The 23797-nt window shown below is 50.2% G+C and overlaps 8 protein-coding genes across 10 annotated transcripts; 2 read left to right on the top strand and 6 right to left on the bottom strand.

Annotated features, from left to right (window-relative positions):
- Positions 1–37: 37 nt before the first annotated feature.
- On the bottom strand, positions 38–1364 carry FOIG_11055 (uncharacterized protein). Its single transcript, XM_031211594.1, has 2 exons — positions 1074–1364; positions 38–1028 (listed from the first exon to the last, which is right to left on the bottom strand). The coding sequence occupies exons 1-2, from the start codon at positions 1260–1262 to the stop codon at positions 312–314; spliced, it is 906 nt and encodes a 301-aa protein (XP_031058778.1). The 5' UTR covers positions 1263–1364; the 3' UTR covers positions 38–311.
- An 80-nt stretch (positions 1365–1444) lies between these two features.
- On the bottom strand, positions 1445–3033 carry FOIG_11054 (uncharacterized protein). The gene is made up of 3 exons (XM_031211593.1): positions 2397–3033; positions 2044–2344; positions 1445–1998 (listed from the first exon to the last, which is right to left on the bottom strand). Exons 1-3 carry the CDS (start codon positions 2730–2732, stop codon positions 1580–1582), a joined length of 1056 nt encoding a protein of 351 aa, XP_031058777.1. The 5' UTR covers positions 2733–3033; the 3' UTR covers positions 1445–1579.
- Positions 3034–3175: 142 nt separating this feature from the next.
- On the top strand, positions 3176–5138 carry FOIG_11053 (homoserine O-acetyltransferase). The gene has a single exon (XM_031211592.1). It carries the CDS (start codon positions 3288–3290, stop codon positions 4788–4790), a length of 1503 nt encoding a protein of 500 aa, XP_031058776.1. The 5' UTR covers positions 3176–3287; the 3' UTR covers positions 4791–5138.
- On the bottom strand, positions 3206–8021 carry FOIG_11052 (uncharacterized protein). Its single transcript, XM_031211591.1, has 2 exons — positions 7798–8021; positions 3206–7743 (listed from the first exon to the last, which is right to left on the bottom strand). The coding sequence occupies exons 1-2, from the start codon at positions 7845–7847 to the stop codon at positions 5211–5213; spliced, it is 2583 nt and encodes an 860-aa protein (XP_031058775.1). The 5' UTR covers positions 7848–8021; the 3' UTR covers positions 3206–5210.
- A 1366-nt stretch (positions 8022–9387) lies between these two features.
- On the bottom strand, positions 9388–10494 carry FOIG_11051 (pre-mRNA-splicing factor isy-1). The gene is made up of 2 exons (XM_031211590.1): positions 10368–10494; positions 9388–10316 (listed from the first exon to the last, which is right to left on the bottom strand). The coding sequence occupies exons 1-2, from the start codon at positions 10368–10370 to the stop codon at positions 9588–9590; spliced, it is 732 nt and encodes a 243-aa protein (XP_031058774.1). The 5' UTR covers positions 10371–10494; the 3' UTR covers positions 9388–9587.
- A 559-nt stretch (positions 10495–11053) lies between these two features.
- Positions 11054–13625, bottom strand: FOIG_11050 (oligosaccharyl transferase complex subunit OST4). The gene is made up of 4 exons (XM_031211589.1): positions 13357–13625; positions 13193–13303; positions 12446–13143; positions 11054–12396 (listed from the first exon to the last, which is right to left on the bottom strand). Exons 1-4 carry the CDS (start codon positions 13496–13498, stop codon positions 11971–11973), a joined length of 1377 nt encoding a protein of 458 aa, XP_031058773.1. The 5' UTR covers positions 13499–13625; the 3' UTR covers positions 11054–11970.
- A 261-nt stretch (positions 13626–13886) lies between these two features.
- Positions 13887–14168, top strand: FOIG_11049 (NADH dehydrogenase; the record flags this gene model as incomplete). Its single annotated transcript, XM_031211588.1, has 2 exons — positions 13887–14073; positions 14125–14168. The coding sequence occupies 2 exons, from the start codon at positions 13887–13889 to the stop codon at positions 14166–14168; spliced, it is 231 nt and encodes a 76-aa protein (XP_031058772.1).
- A 65-nt stretch (positions 14169–14233) lies between these two features.
- FOIG_11048 (uncharacterized protein) lies at positions 14234–22901 on the bottom strand. 3 transcript variants are annotated; one of them, XM_031211587.1, is made up of 6 exons: positions 19997–22901; positions 19550–19947; positions 15589–19504; positions 15380–15537; positions 14642–15328; positions 14234–14592 (listed from the first exon to the last, which is right to left on the bottom strand). In XM_031211587.1, the coding sequence occupies exons 1-6, from the start codon at positions 22584–22586 to the stop codon at positions 14560–14562; spliced, it is 7782 nt and encodes a 2593-aa protein (XP_031058771.1). In that variant the 5' UTR covers positions 22587–22901; the 3' UTR covers positions 14234–14559. The 3 variants fall into 3 exon arrangements, with proteins under 3 accessions (XP_031058771.1, XP_031058770.1, XP_031058769.1); XM_031211586.1 differs by having other exon boundaries at positions 14234–15328; XM_031211585.1 differs by having other exon boundaries at positions 14582–15537; positions 19997–22893.
- Positions 22902–23797: the final 896 nt, after the last annotated feature.

Genomic DNA, 23797 nt, shown 5'->3' with positions numbered 1-23797 from the left:
ATCGTAGGGCTTTGGAATAGGTTTTGGTTGAGAAAATGTGAACTTATCATCAGTTGAAGATATCTCAAATCTGCTTCTCTCATGAACCCCGCGACCAGGTTTTCAGCTTCATGCACAGTTGTCACCTCGAGGATGCATGTCTCAGTTAATCTCAATGCTGCTTCCAGGAGATTATTGGGTATTTACCCTTATCTAGCCTATAACCATGCTCAATAGCGACAGCCTCAACGCATCCTATCTCGCATGCTTCGGAGTGGGGTGACAGCCTCACCCAAGTTACTACCACCAACAACCAAGGCATCGCAATATCTCTACAACTTCCCCTCCTCCTCCAGCCCCCTCCAAAGAGCCAAAGCAGCCAAACACTTTGCATCCCTCGCGCCCTCCCTCCAAGCATCCTTCATCGGCACAACCTTCAGCGTGATCTTCTCCCCATGCTCCCTCAACCCCGTCAACCGCCCACTCCACTCCTTGATCTTCTCCCTCTCGATCTTCATCTCATAGCTAAATATCGTAATATACTCATCACAACCCCCCGCGCTAGGAAACATACCCCTCGCAATGTCTTCACTATCCTCAGCTGTAGCAAGCTCACTTAAATTCGTAAGCTCTTCTTCTTTTATTGTGACACCGAGCTCTTCCTTTATTTCTTGCGCTGCTGCTCCGGCGAAGCTACCCGCGTCGTCGACCATACCCGCTGGTAGTTCAGTGAAGCTAAGACTGCCGGCGGGAACGCGGGGTTGGACTGTGAGGACGACGTAGCGCTCTGAGGACGAGGGGGGAACGTCGGAGGGGATGAGCATAAAGAGCATTGCTACGCTGGGGCCGCGGAGGAGTGCGGCTGCTGGTAGTGTTTCACCCGAGTCATTGGAGACAGTTGCTGTGAGTTTTATGAAGCCGATACGTTTGGCGCCGAAGAGATCGTAGGATTGGATTGTAACTGAGCGCAGAGAGTAGGGGTCTTTGTGGAAGGGGTGAGATTCATCGGATTGAAGACGGAGTGAGTTTGTGAGTGTGTTGACCCAATTCTGAGAGTTTTAGCAAGCTGAAGAGAAGATGGGTGAAAAACATACAGTAAATGGTTTGAATGAAGTGAGTTGTTCTTCTGAAAGTCCATCGGGAAGACTGAGAGGGACGTTGTGGCTCTTGAGCGTGGTAGACATTGTGCGCGTGAAGTGGTGAAGAGATGGGGTTTGGTGAACGAGACAGGTTGCTGAGAGTAAAAGTCTGGGGTTTCTGCAGACGTTGGCGATGAATCTCATTTCCTGGTGTTATTTCTGGAGATAGCTTGGGATTGGCGGAAGTCTATTGAAGATTAGGTTGAGATTGTGTTTGTGGGAGGGTTGAGTGAATGACGTAGAGCGCTGCCCCGCGATCATGACATGAGGCTGAAACACCAAAGAGAGCTGAACTGAGTACATTCACATACGAAATGGCAGCCTGTCACTTCACAAAGATCAGTTATTGCGCAGTACGTATACTCATTGATTCATTTCCCATTTATAGGGCTGTAAGTGAAGCGACTAATCATAGCTCATACTCCGTCCCTCATTCCGTAGGTGCTCCCACAGGCCATCGCTCAAACAGCCCAGTAAACATCAATCTTGACCTTCTCAATATGATTAACCCACCCCCCAAACCTGGCCTTTGCCCAGACCGTAACAACATCTCCCATCTTCAAATCCCTCACGAACCACCCATCACCCGTCTCCTCACCCCTGCCCTCCTCAGCCTTCATCTTGACAGCAGCTTCAGAGTCAGGCTTGGCATCGTCGTCCCACGCCCACGTAATGACATGGTCTTGCCAAGCGCGATGAGCCGTCTTGTTGCGAACGATGGTCCATTTCTCTTGGTGTGCGAGAGGATGCGAGTATGCGAACTTGTCGTTGCCTTTGGGGACGATGGAGGGGTAGAGAGGGCGGAGGGCGCAGACGGCGAGGGGTGATGCTACGGAAGATGCTGATTTGAAGCGGGCGTCGTATGTGCAGTTTGGATCACCTAGAAAATCAGCATTGCGTTTTATACACGAGTCTTGGGACTTACAAGTCTGTTCGGCGTCGAACTTCTCAAGACCAGCTTCAAACCACGTCCAGGCTCCGTTATACGTATGTCGATTATCCGGTTCACCACCCCACCCCTGATCCTTACTCCGTATCGTAAAGACCACCTTTCTCACAGGGTGGAGTAATTTCGGGGTAGGATAATCAGCCAACTTTGCAAAATATGAAGCATCATGCTCCGTCTTTAAAGGCGCCGGTTTCGCCTCGTTCAGATCATACGCCAACACTTCAGCAAGTGCTTTCTTGCCTTGAATACCCGTCAGACCCACAGGAAACGATCGAAGCTAAGGTACAGTAATTAGTCTTGCACCTTGTTTAATGGGGGGTTTGACTTACAAGGAATTTGTTCTCGGAGGGGCTTTGGCCGTTGACGCGAAGAGGGCTCGAGTGCTCAGCGATATAATCAACCTCATTACTCGAATGCGCCCAATACTCCGCAAAGTCCAAGATAACGTCGACAACACCCGGCGGAAGCTTCTTCCCCTTCGTGAGCATGATTCGCGTAATAACCACATCCACGGGCGTCAACCCCCCAGAAGAAGAAGAGCTCGTCTCATTGTCGTTCTGGCTCCCCAGCGATAGCATAGTTCGCAAGCCCTGGATTACGTTCTGCGGAATGCTCTGCGCCATGATGAGATAGGCGATGAAGAAGTAAAAAAGGTAGATCAGCATAAATTTAGGAGGGTAAAAATGAATTTGTAGTGTATTTGGTGAAAGCGAAAAAAGACAGGTTTTTTTATGTATACACGGCGAAGGTGACGCGTTTGGGGCTTGTTCTAGAGAGGCAGCAGCTTATCACCTACAGCTGCGGCGTTGATTTGACGTCAGAAGATGTACACGTGCCTCGGGGACACAGAAAAAGCGTGATCTCTCTGCTATTTCTCTTGTAATGATTTTAAGCCTAAACTTAGGCTAAGCCTTATTACGATGATCTTCAGATCTATAACAATTGTATTGAAGAATATTTAGAAACTATTTCTACTCTGAGCTATGTAAGTAGTAGGTGGTAGCTGGAGATAGTTCCCTCTCTACTTACACCTCACCTACCGTATCTTATCACAACTCCATATCTTATCGCACGTGCAATGGCATCATCCCGACCCGGCGTCTGATCCCGTCCCCCGCGTATCGGAGCTCCATCAATTTCGCCGTCCAAGAATCCTCGATTACAAACATGAAGCTCAGCTCTCCCCAAACGACAATTCCTCCTCACACTCGCATCCCACCATGAGGTCCTCAAGGTCTCTCGTACGCTCAACTCGCCAGCTCCAAACGTCCTTTGCTCCCTCAAGACTTGTCCGCCCAACATGTCTCGCCCCGAGGGTCCGAGAGCTTCACTCCGCTACGCCCCGGAAGTCGGGCGTCGCATCTAACCCAGCAATGTCATTCCCCTGCCTCGACGCATTAGAATCCCGTTCTGCCCGCTTAACCGACGATGACACCGAGCCCTCGTATACATCAGGCGCCACGCAGAATTATCTCTGCAAAGAACCCTTCATGCTAGACTGGGGCGGCGTCCTTCCCGAGTTCAACATCGCGTATGAAACGTGGGGTGAGCTCAACGCCGATAAATCGAATGCTATTCTTTTACACACCGGGTTGTCCGCTTCGTCACATGCGCACTCTACAGAGGCGAATACAAAGCCTGGCTGGTGGGAGAAGTTCATTGGGCCAGGAGGACCGCTTGATACGAATAAATACCACGTTATCTGCACGAATGTCATCGGCGGCTGCAACGGTTCCACGGGACCGAGTAGTGTCGATCCAGGAAATGGAGAGCGCTATGCAACGCATTTTCCCATCTTGACGATGGATGATATGGTCCGCGCCCAATTCCGTCTTCTCGACCATCTCGGCATTGATAAACTCTACGCCTCCGTTGGTTCTTCAATGGGCGGAATGCAATCCCTCGCCGCAGGTGTTCTCTTCCCCTCGCGCGTAGGTCGCATCGTCTCTATCAGCGGCTGCGCACGCTCTCATCCGTACAGTATCGCCATGCGCCATACTCAGCGCCAAGTCCTCATGATGGATCCAAACTGGAACCGTGGTTTTTACTACGGAAAGGTTCCTCCTCATGCTGGTATGAAGCTTGCGCGTGAGATTGCGACGGTTACGTATCGCTCTGGACCGGAGTGGGAGCAGCGCTTTGGTCGTCGTCGAGCAGACTCGAGTAAACCGCCCGCGCTATGTCCGGACTTTCTCATTGAGACGTATCTTGACCACGCGGGTGAGAAGTGGTGTTTGAACTATGATCCTAACAGTCTTTTGTACGTCAGCAAGGCTATGGATCTTTTCGACCTGGGTATTGAGCATCAGCGCGCAACTCGTGCTCGTCGCCAAGAGCGCGAGAAGAATCTTGCTTCAGGAGAAGCTTCTCCCCTTTCACCTGACGCATGCAGTCTTACTCTGCCCAACAAGCCTTATGAGGAACAGCCTGGCGCCCACCCCGACCCCTCAGATGCAACTGTCGTGCCAGGCTCACGACCCCCAGAGGATCTAATCCACGGTCTCGCACCACTGCGCGACACCCCCACGCTGGTTATGGGCGTTGCAAGTGACATCCTCTTCCCAGCGTGGCAACAGCGCGAGGTAGCTGAGGCTGTCCGTCTAGCTGGAAACAGGAACGTAACGCACGTCGAGTTGAGCGAAGAGATGAGCATGTTTGGCCATGACACATTCCTCCTGGATCTCAAGTACATCGGCAACAACCTCCGCATGTTCCTCGGCTAGTATATGTATTCTATAGTAATGTAAAATTGGCGCCTATCTTTGGGTTTACCATGTATAACGCAATACAATCACGTTTGGGACACACTTCAGGTAGTCATGTAAGATCCAGGCTCAAGGCACTGGATGTTGTATTCCTTAGACATTATCCACTAATCATGTCCCGATGATAATGATGATGACTATATACAAAGAGAAGAAACGAAAGTAAAGAACGCAGCGAGGGACGGGGGTATGTGATAGATCTATAAGCGAAAGACGCCATATCCAAAAAATAAATGTGATAGAAGAAAAAAGGGGGAATAAGCGATAGCTAAACAAGAAAAGAAAAGTCGTGAGGGTCTTTTGCCTCTTTTTTGAAATCCAACTCGCTGAGATATAGAAAGCCGAGATATAAAGATGATTCGCTTTGATATAATCCATTTATATAAAGCCAGGATTGAACGCATCTACCACGGGATTAGGAGTTCTGACTCTCGTCGGCTCTGCTCCTGCGGCCAGCGATGGAGGAACAATTGGCGAAGGACGAGGAGGTGCTCTCTTTGCCTCGACGCGAGTCTTGCTGCGGTCTCTGTCCCTCGGGGGTACAAAGTCCGCCATCACAGGTGAAATGAGCGGCCGAGCTTGATTCTGCTCATGTCGCTCGTAGTTCCCATCAGACATCATGTCAAAAGTACGCGCGAGATTTTCACTCGAGCTTGAGATTGACTTTTGTAGCGATGGGAAGGATGGTGAAGGTAGACTGGGTGGTGTGTCTGAGATGGGCGAGGAAGCGTATTGTGCGAGACGTGGGCTTAAAGAGTCGTCGGTGGCTTGTGTGGGAGATCGAGTGAATTGTGTGCGAAAAGGTGAGAGAGCAGCTGGGATAGCGGACTTGTGCGCTTCGGCGCGGTCGAAGTCGTTCCAGTTTGGTGTGCCGGGTTGGTTCAAAACTTCATCCAGTTGCGAGTCGGCCACGGGTGACTCTGTGCTTCTGGGCGGAGGATACATAGGAGGTTGGCGGCGCTGTTTTCTTGGCTCCAGGCCAAAGGGCCTTTCGGGACTTTGCATCTCGGGAGGTTGAGGCCTGCGACCTCGAGGAAGGCCTTTTTGAACGGGAAACTCGCCTTCCATGGGGCTTTGTTGCGAGAATGGGCTGGCTGTTCGTGGTGGTTCAGGAAGACGCTCAGCACGGACAAAACCGCTCTCATCAAAGCCTGGACCAACCGCACTTCGAGGTCCAGGCCCAACCATGGGAATGGTAGCCGAGCGATCGACTAGAGGAGCTGGAACGCGAAGAGGTCGGCCAAGTCGTGGCTCGGAGTCAGTTCGGGCACGGAGGCCACGAGGCGGAGGTTCGAGAGGTCGGTTCATGTAACCCGGGTTCGTACTCGCTGCCGTATCAGGAGTGTTACTCCTACTTCTGTTACCAGGGTTCAAGCGAGGTGGTGGTACAGGCGGGAGAGGAGCGGTAGGTGACCGGTATGGCGAAGGGAGTGGTTTCGTTGGTGGAGAAGAGTCCGGAGGTTGATAGGCCTTGTACTGCTTTGTCGGGTACTGAGGAGATGGCTGGAGGGTTTGCATGAGTGGTCGGGGAGGAGATCGAGGGAAATGAGGTTCTACCATTGGCGGAGATGGCGATCGACCTGGGAAGTTGGAGAGAATCGGAGATGGTCCAGGAGAGTTCTGCTGAGGAGGTTGAGAAAGAGGCGAAGGTTGAGGAGAGCGCGAGGGTGAGACAGGTCTGATCGCCTGAAGAGGTTCCGAGAGCTGGCCGGGCTGGAGAATCTTGGGAGGCTGTTGAGTCGGCTTTGTCTGTTGAGAAGGCTGAGGTGTCTGTATACGGGGCGTCTCCTCTGCTGCCGCGGATGCCAGTGACGAGACCAACGAGAGAGGAGACATGGCATCACTCGCAGTTCGAGCTCGTGTCAATGCCGTATCGATCATGCTCAGACTTGGACTCGACTGCATAGTCCTCAAAGGACTAGCCGTTCTCGCCGTTCCGAGCACCCTGGGCTTCACATTCGTGTCCGTAGGACTCACTCCACCCTCAGTCGAAGTATCCAAACTCTTACTTCCAATACTGCCCTTCCTAACTGTCTCACCAAAGTCGAATCCAGTAAAATTTCCAGCAAGTCCCTCAACCATTGGCTTGTGATTCTCACGTGTCTCCATGTCCATGGTAAAGCTCTGCCGTCTAGGCGTATGAAAAGTAAAAGTGTCGCGCTTGGCTGTCACATTGCGAATAACAGGAGGCTGCGGCTCCCAGACATCGTCGCTTCTAGCAACTGATACAGCCGGACTTGGGAGAGACATTGGACCTGCAGTGCTGGGGTTCCGAAGACTAGGTGCGGTGGGCACGTTCTGACGACTGCTCGAAGGTCGCGGGTCCGGTGAGAAAGATCGCTCAGCGTTGACGATCGAGGGTGGAGGAGATGGATATCCATTGTTAGCCGTAGGAATAGGACTTTTGTTCCTTATTTCCTTAATTTCGTTTCCGAGATTGAATTCGAAGGGTTCCGCATGACCCCTTGGTTCATCCTGGGGCGTCGGCGGTATACTGCTGACAGAATCTTTACCGAAGTGAATATTGAAGGGATTCTCAGGCTCCTTTGTCGAGATGGCCGTCCCAGGACGTGTAGGTGAGCCAGGTCTTGCGCCCGGCGCAACGAGACTCGTAGAACTACCATTACCGAAGCGTGTGTTGAGCATTATATCTGACGAGTGAAACCGCGGATTTCCCATTCCTGGTGCGCGCGGTGCTCCCAGGTCTACCATGGAGGAGGCACCTCCTGTACCGTTCATATAAGGGGCTTTCCATTGTGTTGGTGGGTCGAGATGAGAGCTGGAAGTACCAGGGCGAGCGAGATTTGGACGGGAGAAGTTACTCTGTCGGCGGAGGTCTTTGGGGGTTGACGAGACAGATTCTTCATTGCGATGTAAATGCTGTATTTGTTTCGAAGCTAGCTTCTTGTCCCTGATAATTGTCGGTCAAATTGTACAGAGTTGAGTCTAGAGAAAGGAGGCTTACTGTGACTTTTTCCTATCGCCTCCAAGCTTGAGGCCAAAGAACGAAACCATCTCGAAAAGAGAAGAAGAGGAGAAAAAGAGATCTGAGGAATTATATCATGAGCATGTGACGGTAAGGACTGAATTGAAACGTAGTTAGGAATGACGATGATGTAAAGACAGAGTCAGAGACAGAGACATTGGCCTGGTCTGTCTCTTCTGTGCATATTTCTAGAAGACGAGACCGTTGCCGAGAAGAACGGGAAGAAGAAGCCTGGGCTGCAGCACTTACCGTAAAGTACCTAAAGGGTCCCCACAGCCCACAACCTAGGGGGGTAAAGTGCTAAAAGCCCAGGGGGGGCACGAGGCGCAAAGGGACCAGAGTGGGTTAATTTAACAAGACAGCCACTAACTGAAGAATATCCAATTTTAGACACTGCTTTGAACAGACTGTGTACAGAACCAGAGAGATTGAAAAGAATAAGCATATATTTGAGGAAAAGAATTCTGTTGCTGATCATTAGCTTGATCAATTCTCTGCAAGTGATTGAATCGTAATAGGGGCCCAGCGTTACTCTTTTCATCACTAGAGTGGATGCAGAGGATTTAGACGGGTAGGGTGCTAGTCAGGGCGCTGCAGGTACAAGCTCAGGGGCTCGACGTTTTTTTCTTCTTCTCTGGGCGTTTTTGGCGCCCTTCAGCCGCGGGGTCGCTTTTTCGAATTGTGAATGGACGAGAAAAGGGGAGAGCCAAGAATAGAAAAGAAACTAGTGATTTACATCAGAGAATGGTTTGATCATCAAAGATTGCACTACACAGAGAATTGATCTTCTTCGATCGCCAGTGTTACACGAGAGGCACAGGCAAGGCTGAAAGGAGTGGTATGACTGAGCAAGGAGTATTGGGAGTGAGATACGAGAAGCACATGAAGATTCCCGAGACAAGAGGAGAGGCGCTGTTTGACAAGACAAGACAAGACTGTCGATCACTTTGGTGACGAAATGAAACAGCGTCACACACCCCCGTCTCATCCATGCAATGCGAATTCTATGGATCAATTTAAAGATTTCGCTTCATTGAATAATTCAGATAAACTTGGAATGCCAATTTTTTAATCAGATAACCATCCATCCACTGCCATGCTCATCACCTTCGTCACGCCAAATGACCCTAGACAAAAAGGATCTAAAGTCGTCATCTGCGCACTCACCTGCGTGGCGCTTCACCGTCAGCTTCAGGACCTTCAGGGGTCTCTTTTCACAACAGGGGTATCAGGGGGGTCACCAATAAAGATCGTCACTCTTCACAAAATCCATTTCCTATTCAAACGAAAACTGTGAATATATCTCGCTTGAATTGTGGATGACATATTATTAGAGTTCATTGGTGTATGAAACGAAACAGGTAGTGTTGACGGGTCTAAAACACCCTTGACGGTTCATGCACACTGTAACTCGAGCTGTTTTTGTTTGGTGGATGTATAATTCGTCCGTGTTATACCCGGAATCTGTGATATCCGGGTGACAGCTATAACTGACAGCTCGGTATGACCGCTTATCCACAGCTTCGGGGCATAGCTTCAGCTGGGGTTCGGTGATGTCGCTTAGAGAGGGGTGAGAATGCACGATTGAGAAGATGTTCTTTTTGACAAGTATCATGATAAACCCATACGCCTGTAAATAAGTGACCGTCCTAAACGCCGTGAATGTGAACCACCACCTAGCCTCAACTGATCCAACAACCAACAATACAATACAACTTCCCGTCCCCATAAACCTCTCCGATGATACACGGAGACCTCTGAAGCACACATCACAACTGCTCCAAGAGCCTCCTTCTCCTCCGATCGATCAACTCCTCCTGCACCTCCTCCAACGTCGGTAAATCCCACGTAATCCCATCACCACTATCCCCTGGCAGCGGCTCCCACCCCTCCGGCACATCCTTACTCCCCGTCTTGAGCAAATGCTCAACCGCCTGCCTCTCCTTCTCCGCCTCATACGCCAACATCTCCTCATCCTCCTCATCAGGCGCATAACCATAATACGCCGCGTCAACATTCCTCCTCATATCATGCCTCTCCTCAAGCGGCTTCTCATCACCTTGGTTCTTCGCTGCCTCAAACAACTCCTTCACACCCGGCAGTTCCCTCGCTCTACCAAAATATTTGTAGCCTTTCCCACTACCGGGTATTTCGCGTCCTTGCTCATCGTAGATCTTGCCCCCGCCGCGCATGTAGTTCGGTCCCCCGAGATTACGTATCTGAATCTCCCACATGTGCTTCTCGCGCATGAGCTTGTTGATTTCGTCGTTGAGATCGCGGATCTGGTAGTCGCTGAGGATAGGATCTTGGATACGTGACATCTTGCGCGAGATTTCTTTGAGGACTTGTCCACGCCATTTTTCGCAGGCAGGAATGGCTGAGACTTCGGTGATGAGCTTGGGGCGACGTGTGCGGCCGGCGTCGATGATGCCTAGGTCTGCTGCTTGAGCTTCGCGGAAGCGAAACAGCATAGACTGTGCCTTTTCCGAGTTACGTGCCTAGAATCATTAGCTGAAGCTACTAACAACAAAAACGAGGTAGGGATTTACCATTTTGACGGATGCGCGGCGTCAAAGGGATTGAGGTGAGAATAGCAACGTAATTGTAGGAGCTGAGTTGGCGATCGCGACCCAGCAACGGCGGAAGTTTTCGCAGCCACACCAGCCTTGCTCCAAATCCCCACTTGTGCCACAGCGCCACAGGTCAAGCTTGCGCACGTCCCCACAGCCTTGCCTTACTCCAACGCGAAGCGCATCGCGACTTGAACCTCAGCAACGATTTTGGATATCTTGACAGCTGCTGGCAGCTGTCGACAGCCGTCAACACCACACCCAACGCTCAATTTCAGCGTAAACCCTCACGCACCGAATGCGCAATCACTCCTCACTCTGAACGGGTATAAATAGAGGGCTTCTCTCCCAGTTGCTCCAGCCTTTTCTTCTCTTTCTTCAGCAACCTTTCGTATTCTCGACTTGCGATTTGGCTTGCCTTGCTACACACTTCTTGCTTTCGACACTTACTGCTTGACTCGACAGCTTCTTCCTTTCCACATTGTGACTTTTCTTTTTTCTTTTTCTTTTCCTTTTTCGCACTTCACTTCTTCGACCTTGCCCGACCTTCAACACCATGCCTTCACCTCACCTCTCTCCTCCCCGACCCCGAACTCGCCCTCACCCTCGCCCTCTCCTAGTCAAGTGACTCGGTATGTATGTACTAACTTGCATTTCCGCATTTGTTTTCCTGCTCTTGATTTCGCGCTTTTTTGTGGTCATTCGACCAGCTCTGGGTTGGGTCTGCTTTTTATTTCCTTTGTCTTTGCTTTTTCGTCTTGTTTTTTGGTCCCGGGCCATTTGGCCTGGGAGGGGGTCTTTTTGGGGTTGTTTTTCTTGCGGGCGTTGGAGTTGGAGTTCAAGGCGTTCGGCGTTTTTGCATTTCCTCTCGTCCTGTACTTGGTTTCCTCTGGGGGCTGGTCTGTGGTGATGACAACTGTTTCACACACCAAAGTTGGCGATTCACTTCACTTGCTCGGTATGCCCTTCGGGGAAACTGACTTGTGTTGCGAACATGTACCTCACTCAAGAACAGAGATCTGAGCAGACCTCGAGGCTTTTCCTTTTCATTTTTCATTCATGTATTCTTCGCAAGTGCCTAGAGTAGCCGCAGTGACGATAATTTCCCTTTGCGTGAAGTTGTTCTCTTCCTTTGCGAACCCTCTCATGGAGGTGTTTGCTGGGAATACAGAGACACTCGTGATTCGCATGATATAGTTTTCAATCGGAGCAGGCTTGGCCTTCGTGAGGTGCCGTATGGGATGGAGGAATGCTTTGAGATACGAATTTGCTGCCCGGTGATGATCAATCGACCAAAAAGCCAAATTTGCAGACAACAGCGGCGGGCATCATCTAAAATGTTTGCAGGGCATTTACTTGTCCACTGCCGCGAGTTGTCAGTGAGAACCCAAGAGAGCTAATCTGAGGGAGCCATCACATCTTCGTATCTCAAGTCACATACATAGTCGTAAACACTTCAATAGCTGTAGGAAAACAAATGCGCATTCTATATTTCACTTTTGGTCCCACTCTACAATACAACAGATCCACGAACTCTTATCGTGACGTTGCAGCAAAAAATACTAGTACATTGTTCCATCCTCTATTGCGTCTTCTTAGCGCCAGCGGCTGACTTGACAGGCTGACTGTACATCCACACGATGCAGAACGACAGGAATCCAACAATGGTAGCTGAGATGCCAGTCAGACCAGGCCAAGCGCCGTTGATCACGTAACTTCGGGGGTACTCGTCGTGAGCCATGTGTCGAACGCTGACAGTTCGCTTCTCCTCAAGGTTAGTCAGGAAGGGTCGCTTGTAGTTGACCATGAAGTTGAAGATGCCGTGCTGGTCGGGAAGAACAAAGTCGGTGCCGTAGACAGTCTCGTGCTCACCGACGTGAACGGGCTTCAGGGAGATGCGGTGGAAAGGGGACAGCATGGAGAACTCGAGCTGGAGGTGGTCGCCTTCAGGGAGGTGGAAGGGTTGCCAGTCGTTCCAGGCGTACTCGGAGACGGAAATGCTGTAGGTCTTTGAATTGTTAGTGAGGTCAATCATGTCAGGGCAGGTCTCTACATACAACATCGTTCTTGATGCGGTACAGCTCAGGGTTGGTCTCGTTGTCACCCTTAAGGTGATGCTCAATCTTGTTCACTCGTAGCACACCAAGCTCCTGGAATGTCCAACCAGCCAAGTTGGTGACAAACTCCTTGTTGGCAGGGAAGATAGCCTTTCCACCCTGTCGAGTGACCTTGGTATCAAAAGCCTTGTCCTGAAGCATCTCAGCAGCACCAATGACAGTGACACGCGCAGAGTTGCGAGCCTGGAAGACAGAGACAAGAGCAAGTTGCTTTCCAGCAGCGAACAACTCATCAGGCTCGACAGTATCAGCCTGCTCCTTGGGGTTGTAGCTATAAGCGGTAGGGGGCGCTCGAAGAACGGGTGTAAGAAGAGGTCCTGAACCAAGAGTGTGGCCAATGGCGTGAGGAACGGAGATGAATGCGCCGGGAATCTCGAAGTAATCCTTGAGACCGGGACGAACGTTGCGAGGAGCGTCGAGAACGAGTGTGTCGTGTGTCTCGGCGGCGGAAACGGCATCGTAGGTGAAGTGGTCGACGACCTTGCCGTTGCGCTCAGCGGGAATGGTAACATCGAGTTGATCGAGGACGGAAACGAGAGTAACAGGGACTTTATGGGTAGCGGACATGGTCAGGAGGATGTTTCCGCCGGCGTTGATGAAGTCGACGATGGCATTGGGGGTCAGATTGGGTCCCAGACCTGCGCCAGTCAGTACAGTTGTATTCTCAAGGAACAAGACATGACGAACCCTTGATCTTGGTGGGGAGAAAGACAAGATGATCATAACTCCTCTCACCATACTTGAACAATGTCAAATCATCGCTCTTTGGTGTCTCATACGTGATATCATAACCCCGTTCTATCAATTGTAAGCTTCACCATCAACACCACTGCTCATGGGGGGTTTCATACCAGACAAGTCGCGGAAAAACGTAGTATACGCCTCCTTGTCCTTGGGCGTATCGAGAATAACCAGTAATCGATTACCAGTTGTGCTTACGGCCGAAACCAGCGCCGCGAAGAGAAAGACCACGAGACTCAAGAGTGACCGCATTGTGTGGTGAGAATGTGGTTTTGAGTTGGGGGATTATAATGTTTGGTGCAAGTTTGGACAGCTTGCGAGTAGAGCTCTCAGTGGAACCTACGGGCGTAGTAGCTTGCGTTGGCGTTTTAGGGATACGTAGCCTTCAGTGGGGGAACGGGATGTGAAACTGCGGATGCGCTAGTCCTTTTATGGTCGCGACTCTAGAGCTCTGTAAAGTTGGGTACAGTGAGGAAATAATCCGATGCCCGCGGCTTGGTTTTTCCGGAGATACGATTGGACCGTTGCTCGAGACCATCATCACCACCAAGATTGAACGACAAACACCACATCGTCAATTGAGTATGACCTGTCAACCGCTACGCCATTGTAGTTTCTGTGCTAATTGTTATAGGCCATCATGTCTGCCGCCCCTCTCTTCTGGCAAACTCCCCTCAAGTACTGCCGCTGGGCAGCCCGCGAGCGTCCCGCCCTCTTCTGGTCCGTCATCATCGGCGCAGCAGGCCCCGTCGCCATGCCAATTGTTCCTCCGATCCGATACTACTTTGGCGATATCGACGCTCCTCCTGTTCCCGTCACCTATCCCGGTGCGTTCCCCTCCTCGACCTCAATCCCCAATGCGAGACTAACATGCACAGTCCCCTCTGGTCCCAGGAAACAGCTCACCGGGTACGACGATTAAACATCTCGAATTGAAAGACGAAGGAAATATCACGGCTCGGAATGAGCATATCTTTGTACAAACTACGGCGTTTCCCGATGCGAGGGAGAGAAGGGATATCATAGAGGAAGAAAGGGACGAGAAGATCCAGCAGCAATTGACGCTTCAATTCGATTTTTCTACAATCAATCCATCCACCGGCTGTCTACATTTCGATACCTATATATGTGTGTGATGTGTGTGAGGATGTGCGCGAGTCGTTGATTTTCTAAACATGCGTATAAACATCAAACAGGAAACGCCGCAGCGATGTGCAAGAAGCCAAGAAACAGAATATCATCCTTCTCTTTAATCATACGAGGCTATGCCGGTGGTCATATCGAACTGATGTCCGATTCGGTAGGGAAAAACTCTATCTCTCCCTGCTCAGTAGGTTCCATTCGTACTAGAACTCGTTAGTTTGAGGATTTATGAGGGAAGTGGGAGATACTTACAACTCGACCGTCATCATCACCTGTGTAGACGCATGTTGGCATTGGACTTATGCACGTTATGCCTGCCTCTGTGTTGGCACCCTTGTCATTCTTATAGTCAACATGGTCAAGCTTTCTGAGGAGCTCAAGCGTCCATCGGCTGCCCACGATGCTGCGTCGCCAGACGTTGACTCTGCCGCGCTTGTGGCCTGTGAAGATCAAGTAATTATCAAGCCACTCGTTGCCAGCACCTTCGTAAAAGGCGCATGAGTGGATATAGTCATCCTGCTCGAAACAGACATTCTGTTCAAGAAGTAGTGTGCCGTTGAGGGTGTAGAGTATCACGTTGGGCCCAGAGCAGAGAAGAATCTCACCCGAAATGTCGTTGATACGTGCACATTCAACAGGTCGCACCAATGGCAGCTTTCGGATGAACGACAGTCTGTTCAGGTCCCACAAGAATGCTTGTCCATCTGCAGAAACAGTCAAAAGCGTGCTGAATGCTTTGCTGACTGCAATCGTTGTGACAGGCGACTTGTGTCCAAAAAGACTAGACCTCGGCAGTAACTCAACCGGCTTTCCAGGTAAAGTCTGTAGTGCATATACCGAAACAACACAATCCTCTCCAGCAGTGATCAAGGTTTTGGAGTCGGCAAAACAAGCACAAGAGATCTGGCCGATGTGAAGGTTCTCAAAGAGTCCAGCAGGCTTTGTTGAGTTAGCGACGTGGCCAGGTCGAGGAACAAGGTTCTGCATTACCTTTCGGTTGTCGCTGAAGAAGAAGCGAATGCTGTTGTCGGCGTATCCCCATTCGAGGAACTTGTCGTATGGTGGGAAGTTGAGGCGGAAGGGAGAAGCACACAGCAAGCGGTCGAGTTTGGAGGCGTGGATGAGTGAAGCTACACGTTCGTGACTTTCTGTTGAATCGGTTAGTGATGCCTGAGGTATGAAGTAAACAGAGCTCTTACCAAGGAGTGGATGTGGTAGACAGCCCAACGAAAACACGCTTGTGTCTAATCGTCTAACTGGACTCTTAACGTGTTCTCGAGCAGGATGCGACTTCATAAACACTTGATGAGGGGTCTGTCCAAAGTTATGAATGACGCCCGCTAGAATAGCTCTCTCCTTGGCATCCGTGATGCTGTCCAGATCTGTCGCACCACGGTACGAAAGATGATGGAACACATTAAGGTTTTCCACAGCAGCTTCACCTCGTTGCTTATAGCCAAATACCAGATCAATCCACTGGTGTAGGTTCTCGCTCACATACGGACTTTCAAGCGCCTCTCTATGCTTGGCGATGAAGATTCGAGGATCCCCTTTGGCCCATGGCGGAAGCTCAACGTGGTCGACCTTAACGCCGTTGCTCTCACGATTGCCAAAGTTGTAGCCATTGACATTAGTCAGGAATTCTGGCAGACAGTAGAACTCAGGAATGAGTTCTCTCACATCAGCCTTGTTTTTGCAAGATGCTGATTTCCAGGCTTCTGGGATTGACTGGAACAGACGGTCGGCGTGGTCGAAGCTTCCACCTTGCAGCAGTATGTACGATTGGACGAATGGCGGTAGACGGATCAGGTATGATGAGACAATCATGGCAGAAGAGTAGTGTGTGCCATAGTGGAATGGTATTTCCCCAATCTCTGCCAACGCATTGTAGCTCTCGACAAAGCCTCCCACTCTGTTCGGTGTTTGGGCACCCATTGGCTTTGACAGGTCGCGGAAGGTGTTAGGGTCATCAAGGTCCAAGTCTTCGCTTGTATAATCAGCCAGAACCCACGGAAAGACTGGGTATTGAGTCAAATCGTTGAACGTCCTGCCAGCCATAGTGTTGACCATCATAAGATAGTGGAAGTTGGAGATCTCGCCCTTTTGCCATTTCTTAAGGAGAGGGTTCCATGGCGATGAGTTAAAGAATGTGCCAAACTTGGATCCAAATCCTTGAGGCGACTCGTCAAAGACCTTGAGAGACTCCAGGCGCCAAGCATCTTCAGGGTTCGGAAGCGTGTTTGCGCCGCTTGTGTGAGGTGCCTTGTTGAGCATTTTCACGAACAGGTTATCTCGCACCACAGGGTTGATCGTAGTCAAGAGATAGCTTCGACCGTCAGTGAAGAACACCTCAATCGCAACGTCTCGGAACAAGAACCGACGCTTGGAAATGCTAATAACATCCTGCCATCGCCAATGCCTCGATTCCTGCTCCTTATTGTTCTGTCGCTTCTCAGAAGTTTTAGCGTCCGTGACAATCTGAGAGAAAGGATCGCGCTCTTCAGGGGGAGCCTGCCAGACATTGACGATGTCACCGTTGGCACACTGGAACACGTTGTCCATTATGTAAAGGGCATCCTTGCCTATTATGAGGATTCCTTCACATGCTTCCAGGCCAATGATGCGTGAGATATTGTACGCAGATTGGACCTGGTCTCCACGCTCCAATCGTCGCATCACTTTGCGGTTCTTGTCCTCGAAACCTTCGTCTCCTTCGTTGGGATCATTAGGGTCGTCCACAAGCTCAAAATCATCCTCGGGCGCAACACCGGAGCTGGGTTGCTCGGCTGGCTCGGTGGATTCTGGCTCCTCTGTGAATTGAGGCTGTTCAGTATTGCCATCCAAAGCCGATGCAGCGCTTGGCTTCGTTGGCGTCACAGCGGAAGCCTGGATCGAAGGAGCTGGACTGGCCGACGTATTGATCCGGAGAGTCTGCAGTACCTCACTGGCCTTTCTCTTCGGTTGATACTCATCCTTACTGAATGTAAAATCCGGAAGGACCCTGAGCCTCATTCGATTTCGTCCTTCTGTGCGGTCAAGCTTCCACTTGGGTGTAGCTGCCTCACTGAACACCGCGCCAGGCCTCATAAGATCCCGCTCCATCTTGGTGTAAGCCGCGCTTAGGAATACTAGGTCATCTTGTTGGTCCTGCATGAGTCGCTGATACTTGAAGTACTCAGAGTTGTAGATGCTCTTCATCCAAGCGCTGTTACCAATATCGTGACTGAGGAGAATCTTCTCTGTGCTGATGCTCTCCGCATGCAAAGATCTAAGTTTATCTTTGCGCTTGGCGAGACGAACTTTGGCTGTCTCTGAAGTCCGCACATTTTCTGAACTGACAAAATCCTCCCATGTTTTGGACATGCCGCCAAAGAAGAGAACATCTAGTGATGGGCGGTGCTTATCAACCCAGTCAACGAATGATTCATCATCCACACCTGTCAACTTCTGAAAGTCCTTCGAAAGCTGCTTTTGGTCTGGCGACATGCAAGAGCGGATCAGCGTAGCAGATTCCTCTGGCTTCTGCACCAAGATAATGCGTAAGAAGTTAGCTGCCGCAATACGAAGGGGCATCTTGTCGCCAATGAGTTTCGTGTAGAGCTGGTACCAGAAGAGTTTAAGGAACTCGTCCTCGCTGGTAAAGCAACCGAGAATTGACATCTGCCAGTACACCATCTTGTCCATAAACTGCTTGGCCTCCACCAAAGTGGTCTCTTGGTTGTCAAGATCCGATAACCTCAGAAGAATGATCCTCAGTAAACAGCTTCGGATTGTAGCGACAGCCTGGCTGCAAAGTCGGACACTCTTGAGGTTCGAGATGTCCGGACGCTGCAGAAATTCGAGAAGCATGCCAACAAAGTCAATCATAGCTTCGGCGCCATTCATGAACCATCCCTCAAAGATGGCCTCTGACATATGTGTGCAGAACCGAGAAAGGTTGGTCAGTACACGAGGCTCGCAGATTGCTTTCTGATTGAGCTGAACATTATTCGTCAATTGAGCAATCACATGCTTCAATATGTAAGACTCAAAGTACGCTTGGTGCTCACGGAACCCAGGAGGGACTTTAGTAAACAGGCCGAACCCTGGGAAATCTTTCCGTGCGAGAAGCTGGTCCATAAAGACATTCACCACCAGCTCCAAGAGTCCATCCAAGATATCGCTACTAGGCTTCTTGCTTGGTACTGATCTCAATGAAGGCAGCGCTGGGTTCAATCGAGCTGGACTGGGTCCGACTGGTGACTTTTGTTGGGTGAGTAGGATAAACGACGAGGCTCTTCGCAGTGGTGTGCCCTTTGGTGGTGTTGACTGAGGCGAGGGTACTGGATCCACGCTTGTTGTTCGCACTATAGGCGTGGCATTTGAGGCACTACCACTAATTGGACGAATGATAACATCAGTTCCCTCAAATGTGAGAGCCGTATCGCCAGAGTTCAACTCGGTTTCGGGCGTCACCGCATCGGCACTAACGATGACTGGGTAGAGTGCTGATAGCAACAGTCTCACCCACTCCGAGTTCAAAGCAAAGTCCCTGAATTCGGTTGAACGTGCATGGAGATCCGAAAGGAAGCGAATGACTGTATGTAGAACACTAGCATAGCTTGCAACTCGTTCACTGTCTCGCGAGAAGTTGGAGCGCGTCTCAAGGGCAGTGGCCAAGTTCATGGAGCTTGCTCGCGGGCGTAGTTCAGTAGATGATGCGTGCTTCTTAAGCGCAAAAGATGGGTCGATATGGGTTGCCGGCGAGTCTGGATCATCCTGATGTCTCATCACATCTTTCAGACCGTGCTGCAGCATTGCAGTGATGACAGACAGAGAGTCGGGGTATACGACCTTTCGCTTTCCAAACGTCTCCAGCAAGCTGAAGAAGTCAAAGTTTCTGTCAAAATTGATCTCGGCGACGTCGTAGCCAAACAAGATGCTGAAGCAAACGGGCCATAGAGTCGGCATGTCCCAGAATCGCTTCAATCTGTTTGACATGATGATGAAGCCTCCCGACTTTCCGGCGAATTTCGAGGTATAGTTTGAGCCATGGGTGACCAGAAGACGAGCCAGGATCTTACAGCCATGAACGACAACTTCCGGGTCGTCTTCAGCCAACAAGTAAAGGAGCCACTACAAACATTAGCAAAGAAAAATACAAGATGTACTCGCTCTCACCTTATTTGTTACAGTCCGAGCAAACTTCTTGATGTGCGTTGTGTTGCCCTTTTCACATAGAATGCGCGAGTACATGCTAAGAACCTTGACACCAAGCTGCTTCTTAGTCAAGAATTTCAGACCAGAAGCGATAGCAGCCGCAGTGGGATCAGTTGGTGTGCCTCGCCGTCGTGGAACTGGAGTGCTTGATCTAGATATGGCTGAAAGAGGTCGTGGAGTTCGTGGTAAAGATGAAGGTTGTGAGTGGAAGGCGTATGTGATGAAAAGCGACAGCGATCGCATGACCTCTTGGCTAAAGTTGGACACAACAAGGACTTCGAAAGCGCCCATAAAGTGAGATATCGTGTCTTCTGAAACGACCTCTCCTTTCATGGCATCGAGCAGCCTCTTGACAATTCCTGGGAACGATTAGCACGATTTGCAAAGTGTAGGCATCGTGTAACATACTCATCCTTATCAGCCTTCGACTATTAAATTCGTGATACTTGCTCTTAACTGCGAATGTTACGAACTGTTTATAGTAAAGCTCTTGGATTCGAGGCGCCGACTTTCGCCAGATGTCCAGGTCAATGAGCAAGATGCGATAAGCAAGGGGGTTGATGATGAAGGATTCCATTGGCTCTGTATGGTTATATCCAACGAAGCCAAGGATGAGACTCAGTAGTTGAAACGCCAGCCGATCGCGGTCCTCGTTAGAAACCTGGAGTCGGGTAACAGTTGAGTCGCCACTGCTGCGGTCGTACCCCAGCTTCACACGGAGAAGCATCGCCAAAATGCCGTATCCATTGTCCTTTTCGATAGCTTCACTGTTCCTCCAGCTCTGGCGAATACAGTAAAACAACATTTCCGCGGCTCTCACTGTCTCTTCTATCGATGATGCTCGCTCGAACAGCTTCAGGGCCAGTGGAGTGAAACCAGCAAGCCGCCACAGGTTCTCATCTAGGTACGATGGCACAGCGACGATAGGATTGCCTCGGAATTGCAGAAGACCTTGAACTCTGAACAATGAGTCCGGAAGACTTGGCACGGCACAGTTGATCGCTAGAGGGGCACCTTCTTGGTTTGATGCTCGGAAGAGATTGCGAGCACAGTTTCGCGGCAGCGACCTCAATAGCCCTGTGTCATAGAATTGCACATTTTCTGGGAACGTGGCTGAAGGAAGGATGCTGAGGAGAATCTTGGATTCTGGTAACAATGAGCCTGCTTTCTCGCGGACAGCCCTAATAATGTCCGAGGTCTCGCCCTTCCCAGGATGTGCAATCTCGTTTCTGAGTCCCAAGGTGGCTGATGCCTCATAGGTTTGAAAGCCTCCCAAGCTATCCTGAAAGTTGCCCTGATACCGTGGGCCAAGACCATAGTGAACTGCCAGAAAGTCATCACTCAAAGCATCTTCAAACAGATGTGCCGAAGCAAGTGACCAGCGCGAGAACACAAGTCCAGGGCCTATTTGATTCGAGAGGTCTTTCGGCGTACCAATAAACGCCTGCACTGGGTTCGTCTTGTTCTGGTTCGAGTTGAATGAGGCAAAGCTATCATGTGCACCAGTTGACAAGGGCGGAAGATGGGGATAGTTGCAGCGAATTTGTTCTGAGAATTCACCGTTCACATAGAGTGACGCTTTGCTAGTAACTAATGCCTTTGGTCGGCGATGCACAATAGCAATGTGGTACCACTTCTTTTCCTTGAACGAAACAGACTTGAACCTGACACTGGGTTTGTTGGAGGTAACAGATGTTTGAAGGATAAAGTTGTGAGTATCCCTCTCAAGATACATCAGCAGAAAACATGCTTGTGTGGAATCAAAGACACCAAATATTGTTGTGTGTGCAGTAGGATCGAAGCTGTCTACTCGAATCCAAGCTGTAAATGTGTAACCTGCACTAGACTGCGGTGGGAACGATCGACCAAGACTCGACAACTCAAGGGACGAATGGCCGTGCAATGAGAGGTCGAATTGGAAGAATGGGGGACCGGAATGTTTCGATGTCATCTGTAAGCAGAACTCGGACGCTTCAGAGCCAGGCCTTGATAGAAGGAATTGTGTATCGGCAGGTTCATTCACACCCAAAAACATGAGCATTTTGCAAATCCCCAGAACCTTTTCTCGCTCAGGCGGGCTAAGTGCTGAGTCGGCATTAAAGGCGACCCGTAGGAACTGCGATAAGGCACCCGTCGAATGGACGGCAGCCCGATTATATATAGAAACCGCGATAATATTGTTAATTGTCTCCAGGACGAGTAGAGAGGCAGGATTTGCGAGGCCATCTTTCATTCGGGGAATGGCCATCCAGAAGCTGACAACTGCTCTCAGAATTTCAGGATGCCGTATTATGGTCTTGGCATTGACAACCTCCTTCACACCAGGTGTAATATTCTCGGCAGATTTGGCCAGCACAAGATCCCATTGTTCTTCAGCGCTATCTTCTTCTTCTTCTTCTTTTGGAGAATTCTCGTCGTCGGGTCGTAGTGATTTCGCGATTGATTGACATAGAAGATCGAGTGCTTCGTCGTCGAGGGAAAAGGCGAGCAGCTTGCCAAAGACATGGCAACTTATCCAGGCATCAGGCTCAGCCCCGCCGAGTCCTATGCTTGCGATAACTTGCTCTAAAGCCTCCCAGCCGCCTCCCTCGACTCGATATCGAAAAAACCGTCGGTTTCCAGAATGTCCGCGCAGTGCCCCCGAGAGCAGGTTGAGGCAGTCTCCTAGTAGCTTGAACAGAGCAAGCATGTCCGCATCGCTTCGCTTATCGGGGTCGTAGTAGCCTGAAAAGGCTCGCAGCAGATTAAGGATGGTTTGGAAGCCGTCGGCATGTCGAAAGTCATCTTGAAGGACGGCCGAGTGCGTCGCAGAAATATGCTGTATAATATGTCGGAGTTTCCGTAACAATGGCGGTATTTGAGGGTATCCGTCTTGCTTGTGTAAAGTCGTATCGAGATTCAGAGCTTCGAGCAAGCCCTTTATTATTTCGAAGGACTTGCTGTTCGGAGGGTTCGAGGCCGAAGTGGACGACCGGTATCTTCTTGGTATTGAGGCCATTGTGTGGATTGTTTAATCACGGGTTCATTCCAGAAGTAACCTTTCCCCCTGAGCCCTTCAAGGGTCCAGGTCGTTATCAGTCGTCGTAGGCATCGAAGAGTAAGATTTAGAACCTGTTGGAGCTACCGGCGCGGGGCGCATGAAGCTCTCTAGCAGGGGAAGGACAGCGCACACAACACGACCACGGGGCTCGGCGATATCTGAGGAACAATGGTGGGAGGTATCGGAACTCGAACTCGTCAAACAGATTCTGAAGCTGAAAATTAGCGAAGGTGTCTCGAAACAAACGGTCACGACTGGAGCCTGGACTACCTGTGCTCAATACCGTAACTCGGGGTCAGCCTTGGAGGTGTGGCTTGGCTGTGGCGAAGGCGGCCCCTCACTCCAAACTGTCAGTGCCACTACTTTTGGGCGGATCGTCTGAGCTGACGAAGCTCGAGTCACGGTGTTGGAGTGACATGAACGCGTGCACCTGATGGAAACCTCCACACCTGCATAAGGAGGAGGGTTTCATTGGGAGCGTTTTGGAGAAGATCAACTACATCGGCTCCTTCATCGCGATTTTTGTATTTATAATGATGTTGGTACTCGAGACATTGTATTGTTTGAAACGCCGTGTCTCGGTGACGTCGATATTTGGTTCAGGGTAGCTTATACGAACATGTAGCATGACAGGCAGATGCCATGAAGTTGTGTAATCACTCGTCCTGTTCTTTTTGTTTCCAGTAAAATTAAGATACAGAACTACCTTATTCATGGAGTATACTTGTAGCTTTTCTGTAAGTTATGGTCCCTCCGTGTCACTTTGGCGATCGCTTTTGCATCAACTTATTTTACGTAGAAGAATGCTTGTCCAAGGGAAGATGCTCCGAAACCAAGACCATGATGGATGTAGGAAACATCAGGAAGTTTAGGGCAAGAGACCGCTTAGCGATAAATTCTTTGTACAAACGTTCATGGTCATTGAATCTGACTTTTTGAGATAGGCTAGGCAACATGCTTCGAATGCGACATTGGCCTCAGATCAGGGTCTTGCTGCTTAGCTCCAGGGTGCATGCATCTATAAGCAAGGCGGGCTATAGAGCCATGGACACTTAAATAAAACAATGCCGACTTGATATCTAAGGTATCTGACTTCCGTGTTGCTTTCGCCTAAGCATCAACTTAATTCACTAAAACTTATGCTGTTAGCTAATCATCATCATAAATAG

This window comes from Fusarium odoratissimum (genome assembly GCF_000260195.1).
Source record: "Fusarium odoratissimum NRRL 54006 unplaced genomic scaffold supercont1.20, whole genome shotgun sequence".
Taxonomy (NCBI): Eukaryota; Fungi; Ascomycota; class Sordariomycetes; order Hypocreales; family Nectriaceae; genus Fusarium; species Fusarium odoratissimum.
The sequence above is the reverse complement of the archived record's forward strand: the minus strand, read 5'-3'. Positions and strand labels throughout refer to the sequence as shown.